This window comes from Thamnophis sirtalis, unplaced genomic scaffold, assembly GCF_051295495.1.
Source record: "Thamnophis sirtalis isolate CommonGarterSnake01/CBP01778 unplaced genomic scaffold, rThaSir2_p1.2 scaffold_5, whole genome shotgun sequence".
Taxonomy (NCBI): domain Eukaryota; kingdom Metazoa; phylum Chordata; class Lepidosauria; order Squamata; family Natricidae; genus Thamnophis; species Thamnophis sirtalis.
Genome location: NW_028261385.1, coordinates 113,759,106 through 113,771,890, shown reverse-complemented (window position 1 = coordinate 113,771,890; position 12,785 = coordinate 113,759,106). Strand labels below are relative to the sequence as shown.

At 39.0% G+C, this 12,785-nt stretch overlaps 1 protein-coding gene across 23 annotated transcripts in view; it reads right to left on the bottom strand.

Annotated features, from left to right (window-relative positions):
- LOC148045565 (poly(rC)-binding protein 3) overlaps positions 1 to 12,785 on the bottom strand; it is a 62,712-nt gene that overhangs the window by 17,334 nt on the left and 32,593 nt on the right. For all 23 annotated transcript variants that reach the window (XM_087716622.1, XM_087716599.1, XM_087716603.1 and 20 more), the window contains exon 9: positions 6,199 to 6,240. In XM_087716622.1, coding sequence (XP_087572748.1) covers positions 6,199 to 6,240 — 42 coding nt within the window. The remainder of the gene's footprint in view (positions 1 to 6,198; positions 6,241 to 12,785) is intronic.

Sequence of the window (12,785 nt, the reverse complement as noted above, 5' to 3'; positions counted from 1 at the left end):
TAGTGATTTATCCATTATATGTAAGAAAAAGCAGAAACTTATGGTTCCTCTCTGGATCCAAATTGAACTGCTCATCTCCCAAAAGAAGTTTTAACAATGCATATTTTTTTCATTTCATTTATTTGTATCCCATCTTTATTATTTTACAAATAACTCAACAAAGCAAAAATATCCAACCCACCTTCCTCCTATTTTCCCCACAATGCCAACTCTATGTGGTAGGTTGGGCTGAGAGAGGGTGACTGTCACTTAGCTGGTTTCCATCTCTAAGGCAGAACGTGTCTTAACTACCAGACCAAACTGGCTCTAGTGAGTATAGTATATTGCTAGTATATTGCTTAAACATCTCTTTGTATTTCAATGACGTGCGGTGAAGCTTATGGCTGGTGAGGCAAAAAGAAAAAAAGCAGCTTTTGCCCACCCCACAGCAGCTATGTCCGAAATAGAGGCGTCCCGCATCCCGGAGCTATGTCCGACTCAGCTGTGGGGTGCGGGGCACCTCTATGTCAGACAGAAGCGGTGGGGCGCTTTCTTTCAGCTTTTGCCCGCCCTGCAAGGCAAACACTTCCACCTTGCAAGTGCCAGAGCCACAGGCCACCAGGAGTACATCCCGCCCGCAGCAGAAGAGCGCCGGTTCCTGCCCAGGCTGGAGCGAGAGCCGCGGAGGTGAAACGCGAAGAGGGGTGGGTGGGTGGTGTTCCAAGAGGCCCCCTCCCCTTTTTGCACTCCGCAAGCCAGGCCCGCAGTGGCAAGAGGCTCAGCTCCGCTTCTATTGCCCCCCCCCCTGCTCCAGAGAAGCTGGCGAGTCTCCACAGCCATGGTTCCATCTCCAAGCAGCCCCGGGAGGAAATGGGCCAGCCCCACTTCCCTCCCCGGACTTTCCGGGAGCGGAGGACCCGCATTCCACTCCTCCTTCCAAGCCCCAAGTGGCCAGCCTTGGCTCCCGCCGCTTTCTTCCAGAGCTCTGGCAGGCCGCCGAGGAGGAGCCCAGACGAGGCTGGAGCAAGAGCTGCGGAGGGGGGAGCGATAGAAGCGGAGCTGAGCCTCTTGCCACTGCGGGCCTGGTTGCAGAGTGCAAAAAGGGGAGGGGGCCTCTTGGAACACCCCACCCCACCCCTCTTCACATTTTGCCTCTACAGCTTTCGCTCCAGCCTCATCCGGGCTCCTCCTTGGCGGGCCTGTTGGCGCTCTGGGAGAAAACGGTGGGAGCCGAGGCCGGCCACTCGGGGCTTGGAAGTGGGAGCGGAATGTGGGTTCTCCACTCCCGGAAAGTCCGGGGAGGGAAGCGAGGTTTCCTCCTGGGGCTGTTTGGAGAACTCCAGCATGCCCGCCAAGGAGGAGCTCGGAAAAATAAAAAAGTGCCAGTCCACGCGCCAGTACAGGCGGGTAAAACACACACACACACACACACACACGCACGCACGCACACACACACACACACAAATTACTTACAATAAAACAAATTACAATTACTTACAGGAATTTTGAATTCCTCCCCCCTGCCCCCTGCATCGGACACACATACCTTTTCCAGCTGTGTCAGAGGATCATTTCAACTCTCCTCTTGTCCGCCATGATGAAAATGTAAAAAGAAAAAGGCAACTTAGGCAAGAGTTGCTGCTCCCAGACCAGGAGGCAGAGAACCACGTGCCTCCTTTGCATAAGGAATTTTTCGCCTTTTAACCCTGGCTTAACTCTGAGCAAGAGTTAAAAGGCGAAAAATTCCTTATGCAAAGGAGGCCCGTAGTTCTCTCCCTGCCATTTGTACTAAACAGAGTCATCCACTGTAACTCTGGCAGCAACTACCTTAGCCTTTTTCCTTTTAATTTTTCTTTTCTTTTCCTCATGACACTGGTGAGGCCCTGCCTCCCCTGACTGCACGTCCCTGTTGTATTTACACATGCTTCGGTTAGTCAGATGCACTGAACTCTGGTCGATTCAGAAAGATTTCACGGATTCCAAACTAAAATAGGCTTTACTGAAATGGAGTGAATTCAGAACTGAAATATACTGAGTTCAGAATACATTCAGAGGATCTATTATGGAACACCAGCTTTATTTTACATGAATAGACCACAATATAAAACTCAATGAACTAATCAGAACACAATAGCTCTACTTCAAACCAATCAAACCAGTCAATGTCTCTTTCGTGAATGATACTTCTCTCAGTAAATTTTTATATAAGGAAAATGAGGAAATAAATAAATAATTATTCATTTTCCAAAATAATTATTCATTTAAAATAAATTGTTTCAGATTTCTGGTTTTATTGATTTATTCATCATATTTATTTAGCTTTCCATTTCACAATCAAATGACTGGGCAGTGTGCAACAAAGTTAGAAAAGCTTTAGCTACTTGAAAGATTTGTATCAGTGTAAACATTGCTGGTTTGTGAAGTATGGGCTGCTAATTCAATTCAAATCCCACCTGTCCGCTCCAGGCTTGCCCCACCCACCCACTTCCTTTGCCGGAGCGGACGATTCAGCGGTTGAGAGAAGCCCACGTGGCATGCACTCCCTTTTCTTTGACAGCTGCTTGGTTTACAATTGGGGGCGGGGGGAGAAATCCATGCATTAGAGAGGTAGGAAAAACACATGGATTTCTCCCCCCACCAATTTGAAATCAGGCAACTGTCAAAGAGAAGGGAGTGCGTGCTGCATGGGCTTCTTCCAACAGCCGAAGAAGGAACAGTAGGGGAGGACTCGGCTGTTGGAAGAAGCCCACGCGGCACGCACTCCCTTTCCAGTCATCGCTGCCCATTGGCCTGATTCCCCAATGCAATTCATGAACCTGCTTGCCCTTATGAAAATGCGGGGGTGGTGTTTTCAGGCTTTCAATGCTTACGGCTGTAGGTAGGAAGACGGGAGCATCTCAGGAATGAAGTCTTCGGTGCCAAGTGCCGAGTCCCCCTTCTGCCTCCATGAAAATCACCCCCAACCCACTAACTCCAGTTAAATGTGCATAGAGTAATAGGGTTAGTTTTAAATGGACAGTGTGGCTTCTTTGCTAGTCTCCCAGTTGGCAAAACAGAATTTTTCACCAACTGGAAGGGATGTGTGTGTGAGAATGAGGAGGGAAGAAAGAGAAAGAAAGAGAAAGTGAAAGAAGGATAAAGAGAGAAAGAAAGAAAGTGGGAGAGAGAGACACAAGAAAGAAAAAAGGAAGAAGGAAGGAAGGAAGGGTGGAAAAAAATACAGAGGAAGAGACACAAGTAAGAAAGGAAGAAAGAAAGAAAGAGAGAGAGAGAGAGAGAGAGAGAGAGAGAGAGAGAGAGAGAGAGAGAGAGAGAGAGAGACCTTACGATCACAATTGAGCCCAACATTTTGGTTGCTAAGCAAGAGCGTTGATAAGTGAGTTTTACCATATTTTCCAAGTTGGCCATACCCACCCGGTCACACAACTGCCAAGCCACTCCCACCTGGTCACATGACCATTGAGCCACTCCCACAAAACAGGCCACACTTACAGAATAGGTTCTAAAAAAATTTGAAACCCACCACTGGATCTCCTGCTTGAGCAGGGGGTGGACTAGAAAACCAACAAGGTCCCTTCCAGCTCTGTTCTGATGAAATCTCAGTTAAGAATCCTGGAATTCTGCACATTTTTTAAAAGAACCAGAAACTGGGTTGTACTGAAATACTGTAGGGGTTAAGATAACAGAATTTCAATGAATTGCATATTCTAAAATTTGAATTGGATAATTGTGTTTATAAAAAAAGTCAAGCCCCCTTTCAAGCTGTCCAATACCGACGTTTTGTATTTATGCATAAACAGTTAAATCAGACAACAAAAAGCTCCAAATCTGCAGAAAGAGAATAGTGCTGTTTTCACTGATTACAATCTAAACTGAAACATATGATCAATGAAATCTTACTCTAGCAGTTGAAGTTTTTCTAAACTGATGAGATTTCTTGCATTTAGAAAGTGTTCTGTGTTGCTCTCTCTGGTTAAGGATGTGCTTTGTAAGATGTGATAACATTTCTTATTTGAGTAATAATGCCATTGATTTCCATGGGCTGATCTGCTCTTTAGTATTCCACTCCAGTTCATTGTTCTCATTTGTTTGGGACAAATTATTAAAATGTAATTATTATTTTTTCCTATAGCTATATGTTTTCTTTTTCATCTGCTGCCACAAACACGCTTGGACCACGGTATTTTCTCATTTTTATAATATGCATGAACTTGTGGGATTTTATTAAACTAGAGGAGAGAGAGACTGGATTACCTGCCTCCTTTGTAAATAATGATCAGTAGGCTCTTTTTCTGAAGAAGAGGGACCTTGAGTCATAGCTGCTTGACATACAGCAGTCAAACTCATGGGCCGTGGGCCAGATGTGTCACTCACTGGCCATGCCCACCCCCAGTTTAGCAGAGTGGGTAAAAGTCACAATATGTCACATGACAACGTGACATCACAAGTTTGATACCCGTGGCATATAGTATATATTGATTGCTTATGTGATTAACTTTGAGGTTTTAATCTCATATCATTCAGTGTTCTGTATCACCCTGAAGCCCTTGTGCAAAGTTCTTCATTATGGGCAACTGTACTACTGTGTAACACCAGCAGAGAGATATAAGGATAACTAACACTTTAAAGGAAAATATTTGTAACTCATGGTTGAAATGAGGGGTCCTTGATGCTCTCTGAAACTTAGCTGTTTTCTTGCAGGTGTTTCATTACCCAAACTAGGTAACCTCATCAGTGCTAGTGTGTAATCAGCACTGATAATGTTACCTACAATAGTTTGGATAATGAAATGTTTGCAAGAAAACAACCAAGCTCAGAGAGCACCAAGGAGCCCTCAACTAGCACTTTCATTTCCATATCAATTTCCCATCTGCATGTTGAAAGTCCCTGCATGAGAAGTAGGATTAAGTTTGTTTGAACATGTTTCCATATTTCTTCCATATTTTTATGTATTGTATATTTATCCTATTATGTTCATTATTATAGGCAGTTGATCAGACAGACATTTTCTAAGCAATTGTTATTTATAACTACATTTTATTACATTTCTCCTAAGACATATTTCTGATCAGAGAACAGTAATTAATTTCACATTCTCAATATTTAGGCTATACATTTTCTCTCATCCATAAATACATAAGCAAGCAAGCAAACATAAAGCCTAAACATTGAAAATAGATAAAAATGAAGCTTCAATTTTTTTTCTCCCTGTATAAAATTCAGTGTGAGAATCCTTTGGCAGCATAGAAATAAAACGCACTCGTAATCTTCATTTTGCAGCTGAAAGAGACAACGGAACTAAACTCATTTAGGAAAAGCAATTTCGCAAATGTTTCAGTTGTTATATGTTTTGTTTTGTTTTGTTTTAAGAAAGGAAGGAACATAAAGTAAGCACTATGGTGGCACAGTGATTAGAATGCAGTATTGCAGGCTAACTCTGCTCACATTGCCAGGAGTTTGATTCCTTCAATCCTGGCCAGCTTAAGGATGACTCATCCTTCCATCCTTCTGAGGTCAGTAAAATGAGGACCTAGATTGTTGGGGGCAATATGCTGACTCTGTAAATGAATTAGAGAGTGCTGTAAAGCACTGTAAAGCAGTATATAAGTCCTATCGCTATTGCTATTAAGAAAAATGTTTTTGTTAAAAATGTAAAACAAATAATGGTGCCCACTTCTGGTCTGGAATGATAACTAGAGAACAATAACCAACTGTTTTCCCCTCCCCAAAATTCTAAAAATAAACGATTCAGCATCAGCAGAAATTTACTCTCCTTTTTCATTATAACTAAGGAAATATAGTGTATCTTGAGTTCTTGGCAAAAGGCTGAATATAAATTAAATAAATTAGCAAAGACTGAGGAAAATAGCAAGGATTCTGGGTATAACCACATCATAAAGTAAGAAGACGCATAAACTCAGGTTGTTTATGTTACATCAGCGTTATGGCAGAAAAAATAAAAGGAAAGGCTCTTTAATGACTAATATCAGGGAACAAAAAAATTAGCAAAGGGATAGCACAGAATTTTTTTTTGATAATTTAACAACAGGCCAAGTCCTCAATAGAAATATGATTGGGTCCTAATTATTACCAATACTACACATGGCCAATTATTTTGAAAAAAGCATATTAATATTAAATATTAATATTAATATTACTCATTTGACAAAGCATGCAGGTAACATAAAATACATTTACGAATAATAAAGAGAAACTCACATCTGGATGTGGAATTGCATATTGTCCTTGAATTGTATAGGCCTGGAAAAAAAAAGCAGTATAAGACACTGACACAGTGACCAGTTGCTATAGGCTTCACTTCATGCTAGACATGTAACACTAACCAACATGTTAGGATCTTCCATAGTCTGCAATATTTGGGTCTATCTATCAAATCAGGGACATTGTTATAACACCATATTATAAAGTGGGCGTAGGCCTATAGTATATAATAAACTGGAATTTAACTGAACCCTTTAAAATATATCTACCCAATGAAGCACTTTCTAATGCTGGCAGTAATTAACTTCCTAAGCTTTTGCCTCTGGTCTACTTGGGCACATAGGAAAGTGAAACTCATGGAGGACTTACCAACCAACAGTGAAGCCAGAAACTTCACTGTGACCAGATAGTGCTTCCAAATGCCAATTACACAGCCACCCTCCCCTCTTTATTGGGTAGCCTGAGGTTTATCCCCCTCCCCCCTTTAATGCAGTCCTTTCAGCTAATTTTCCAGAGCCAGTTTTGGACGGAGAAAATGTTTGAATAATTTCTCTAAATAGATTAAAGAGTTTCCATCAAGAGTGGTCCTTGTATGAGTGAAAAGGAGTAAGTAGTTATAACCTTACCAGTCCTCTCAGTTACAATCTGTGAAATGACCTCACCTAAGTACCTGGCAGCTTAATAGAGATCTTGGGCTGGTACCTGGGAAATGACTCAACATAACTCTTGCATAGCAAGGGGAGCTGAGTTACTGGGCATTCTTTTTTCAAAAACATGTTTGTTCCCATTCAGGCCAAGTTGAAACTTTTGCAAACCAGGCTCACAAGAATATCTACTTTCTTTTCATGCAATTAAGTATTGACCTTAATTTCCCTCTTAATTCAACTTTAACTTGTTTTACAACTCCATTGAGGAAGAGGGAGAGGGTCTTTGGCACAGAATCTGCCATATTTATGCCATATTCAGATGTAAACAAAAGTCCTTTCTGAAACAGCCGTGTCCCCAATCCAATTCTCCACTCTAACTTCTACCCAGAATAAATATTTGTCTCAATTAAGCTTTGGACTGCTTATAGAAATAGTTGTTGGGTGGCATTTGTCTTAGTCAAAGGACAGGAACAGATCAGTATTTCCTTCTGGATTTTGCAGCTAAAAATAACAATTTTGATCAACCTTGCAATAAGGACTTCAGGGAAAGACCATCAGAGCTAGTTAAGGGGGACTGCACACTGATTGTGCACATCTTCCATTCTTTCTAAGAGAGCTGCTTGACTGGATTCAATTGTGCAAGCCTTGGGCAACCATCATTTCATACATTGCAAAATTGCAGTGACTGGCAATAGGCATTCAGTTGTGAGTGTAAACAATGATTGCTTTGTAATGCCCATCCATTGCAACATTGTTGTTGGCAAGCCTGGCAAACAGTAAGATCTGACATCTGACAAGATATATTGTGGACCAGAATTCCCTCTCTATATTTAGATATTATTATAGTTGGCCATGCATTTAGCCAAATATTTAGACTGAATTTGGCAAATCCTTCCCAATGATGTGGGATAAGCAGTTGTTTGATGGTATTAAAGATATTATTACAGAATGTGTCAAGTGTTCTAAGTAATGCCCTTTGCAATTGAATGATTTTGTCAATGCCAATAATGTCCAAGTGATTCTCAGGTTGGTTATTATATAACATTATATGGCTGACCACCAGACAGAATTTTACCCCAGATTGGCAACCTAACTTATAATATTATATAATTTAATATAATTATATGATTTTATATATGTTATGACAGATATGTCAGTGATCATCTAGAACGCTACATTTGATGGGTCCTAGATAGCAGGCCTTTTCTGCTGTGGCACCCGTATTGTAGCATCTTCTCGCCCCAGATATAAGGTTGGCATCATTACTCCTAAGCTTCCAAAGATCCCTCAAGGCCTGTATATTCTCTTCAGTTCTGCTCTTTAGTATAATCCCTTTCCCAATTTTAAGCAAACAACAATGCTGTGGCATCAGTTAGATTGCAAATACTGGTACCATATTTTAAGCTCCATTGTTGAATGGTGACATTGAACAGAATAGAATAACAGAGTTGGAAGGGATGTTACAGCTTTTCTAGTCTAAACATACACCATTCCAGAAAAGTGGCTGTTCAGTCTCTTCTTAAAAGTTTCTAGTGATGGAGCATCCACAACTTCTGAAGGCAAGCTGTTCCACTGGTTATTTGTTCTCACTGTCAAAAAATTTCTCCTTAGTTGAAAGTTGCTTCTCTCTTTAATTAGTTTCTATTCATTGTATCTTGTCTTGCCTTCCTGTGCTTTGGAAAATAGGTTGACCCCCTCTTCTTTGCAGTAGCCCCTGAAATCTTGGAACATTGCTATCATATTATCCCTTGTCCCTCTTTTCAGTAGACTAGACATACTCAATTCCTGCAAATGTTATTCATGTTTAATCTCCAGCCCGCTAATCATCTTTGTTGCTGTTTTCTGCATTCTTTCCCCAGTTTCAACATCTTTTTTATAATATGATGACCAAAACTGGAAGCAGTATTCTACATGTGGTCTTCCTAAGGCTTCATAAAATGGTACTAATATTTCATGAGATCTTGATTCGATCCCTCTGTTAATGCAACCTAGCATTGGCTTTTTTGGCTGCTGCCACACACTGCTGGCTCTTATTTAACAATAGTAATAGCACTTAGACTTATATACCACTTCATAGTGCTTTATAGACCTCTCTAAGTGTTTTACATAGTCTGCAAATTTCCCCCACCTGGGTCCTCATTTTAATGATCTACCAAAGGATGGATGGCTGAGTCAACCTTGAGCCAGCCAGGATCAAAGTGCTGGCAATCATCAGAGTTTGCTTGCAATACTGCATGTTCATCACTGTGCCACCACAGCTCTTTTAAGTGATTGACCACTAAGACTTCAAAATCCCTCTCACAGTTACTGCTATTGAGCCAAGTTTCACCTAATATGTAACTGTACATTTGGTTTTCCTTGCTTGAGTGAAAACCTTACTTTTCTATATATTGAATTTCAATTTTTTAGATAGGGTCCAGTGCTCAAGATCTTGAGCCTATCTTTTGGGGTGTTGACTATTCCTGCTAGTTTAGTGTCATCTGCAAACTTGATGCGTCCCCCTTCTATTCCCGCTTCTAAATTGTTTATGAAGATATTAAAGAGCAATGGGCTTAAAAAGGAACCTTGGAATACCATACTGCTTACTTCCCTCCATGTAGATATCTTCTCAGATAATGATGTAGGCCATACTTTTTCTTTTTTTGAAGATAGGAACCATATCAGCTCTTTTCTAATCTTCTGGTAGTTCCCCAGTGCTACCAAAACTTTGAAAGATATGGTTCAATGGTTCCAAAATCACATCTGCCAGTTTCTTCAAAACTCTGGAATGTAATCCATTAGGTCCCGGTGACCCAGTAGACTTGAGACCCAGGATGTGACTTCTTTATTATTTACATCCAACCATGTATTATTCTCTTTACCTCTTTTAGATCTTCTTCTATAATTACTAATTCTGTTTAATAATATTATATAATAGTTTTAACTAATGATTGTCATTCATTTACCATTTTTACTGATTTGTTTTACACCTTTCAGATTAATTTTGTGAGATGGGCAGCCCCATAAATTTGATTAATAACATAAATACATATTTTATAATTATAAAATATAATTACATAATATATAATATAATTATCATCTGGAGCAACACTTAAACACAATCAGCATTGACAAAATCATTTCATTGTTATTATTTCATCAAGGAATAACACAATGCAGAGAACAACGAACAAAAAAAATCACTTATTTTCTTGTTGCTCTTTGGAAATTTGAATCTCATTGAGGATCCTATGCCTTTTCCAAGTAACTTCCTAATGTGCCCAGTGAGGTAGTTTGTTAATCCATATTTGATATAGACAAATTATTCAGCTATTGTAAAGATGTGTTTAATCTGTTATATTGTCTATTGTGCCAATAACTATAGGGTTGAGTGTTTTCCTGAAGTATCTTTTTCAATAGTTAGATTATTATTTTCTCATTATTATTACCTCTTCACAAAAAGGCTATCATGGCAATCAATGTATAGGTATGAATACTTCCATTGTAAAGAATGAGGACGTGTGGCAGAAAAACATTTTATTTCCCAAGAGTTTATGGCTGAACTAAATAGAATTTCCAGTACCTAATTTTGTATTTTCCTTATTTAGGATTTCTCAGCTCTAAAAAGATCTACAGTCAAATATTCTGTTTCTGAAACTCAAAGACAATTATTTGATAAACAACAACAAGTACAACATAATAATAATACTGTAATCTATGACCTCATAAAAAAGAACCTGCTGTGAGATTTCTTATTGCAAGATGCTTAGATTGGCTTAGATTGCAGCTGTGGTCCAATTTGTAGGGCTAGATTCTACCCAAGTCTAAGATCTTAAACATATTGCCCAGTAAATAACAATATGCCTTCTATTGTTTGGTTGATAAAAATGTGGTACTGTACTAGCACGTTTCCTTTATGCTTGTTTTACACACTTCCGATCCTTTTTGTGAAAAAGAGAGAATCACTGATGTATGTAAGGTAATAGAATACAGTAAAAAACACAACCACAGTCACAAAACCTCTAAGCTTCTAATTCTTATTAATTCTTTCCATTGAGGAACAGACATTTTTCTCTTTTAGCTTCTTCTCTTTTGGGGATTTATAAATAAAAAGTTGGCAGACTATAAAACAACTTTCTCTTTATTGAAAAATTGAAATAAAGAACCCATTATAAGCAACAGTAAATGTGCTAAAGGAAATCATTTTTCATAAGTGATTTAAATACAGTTCCATTTAAATAGGCTAGAAAGATGAACAATCACACATAAAGGGAGAGTAAGAACAGCAAAGGAAAATGAATGAAAAATTTCGTTGAATTTCAAAATCAAACCAACTAGGTTCCTTAACTTAAGGTTCAATACTGTAACTGCAGCAAAGTGATTAGTGCTTGGGATGAGATGGAGGGATTTTCTTTCAATGCATTTGTTAGTTTTTTCATTTCACTTTTGTTTTAATACTTATATTTTATCAGTTCCCTATTAGAAGACACTGACATCAATTAAATAGGAAAAAGAATTCAGCCATATAATATAGAAAAATGTGTCACCTTGCAATTAAGCAAAGTAATTCTCCATTTCCATTTCAACATATTCAACCTTTGGGTTATATAAGATAGGGCTATTTATTTATAAATAAAGTAAATATAGATAAAAGAAACAAGTATCTTTCACACGGGTTATGACATATGGATGAAGATTTGCACTTTTATTTTTGTGTTACTGTATTTTTTATTAGCAGAATGATTCATTTTTGGCATCTTTTCCATCCAGCACCAAAGCATATATACTGGCTACTTGTAAAGTGAGTGGAGGTCTCATTTTCTCTTCCAATGCAGACAGTCAAATTTTTTTTCCCCCTCAAACCCTGAAATAATTTGCTACCTGAAGGAAAATGACCTATCAATTGGTTGACTTCTGTGTTTGAGCCTATAATAATCAATTCTGATGACTGTTAGAATGGCTCAGTATGTCAGTTGTTTTGTGAAACCCTAGCTATGGCATTTCTCTATTAGATGTGTGAAACTAATTCCAAAGAGTGTTGGCCTAGATCAGTGGTTCCCAAACTTGGCAACTTTAAGACTTGTGGACTTCAACTCCCAGAATTCTCCAGCCAGCTCTGCTCGGTATGTCAGTTGTTTTGTGAAACCCTAGCTATGCCATTTCTCTATTAGATGTATGAAACTAATTCCAAAGAGTGTTGGCCTAGATCAGTGGTTCCCAAACTTGGCAACTTTAAGACTTGTGGACTTCAACTCCCAGAATTCTCCAGCCAGCTCTGCTGGTCCACAAATCTTAAAGTTGCCAAGTTTGGGAACCACTGGCCTAGATTAAAGAGTAATAATTGTCCTTCCTGCAAGATATATCTTGCTGGCTGCTGAATTGGATTTGGCTCATGCTGTGTTTTCATAGCTTGTTGGATTCTGACTTTAAGATTAAGATCCAACAAATACCAATGTATGAAAATGTCATATGAATCTCTTATATTTAAATGGTAGCAGTTTTGTTATTACTCCATTGTATATTGAATATTTATTACTGCCTAGGTGCTGTTGCAGGAGGAAGGAAAGTTGATGTTTCTGCACTTCCTCCTTTGCTTTAGTCAACTAAATGAGCCCATAACATAAAGTATTAAGTGATGGCGATCCCTAATTGTTTCCTTCTCTTGAGGCACTTCTACGTAAGGGACTTATACTTCATTTATTATAACAGTTCCTTCTGTTTTACTCTCCCTTTTGAGAAGCAAAAGCTGGACCCAAAGCTCTTTCATCAGATTCTGAATTACGAGAAAAGGCTACCCTGGACAAATATTTCCAATTACAGTTGGTTGGGCCATTATAGCATTTTTGTTCTTCAAAATTGAACTTTAATTATTTCTTTTTAGTATATAATTGTAACAGAGGGACTGCAAAGGTATAAAATTTTTAAGTAAGCTAGGAATGGTCAATTACTGAGGAAAAG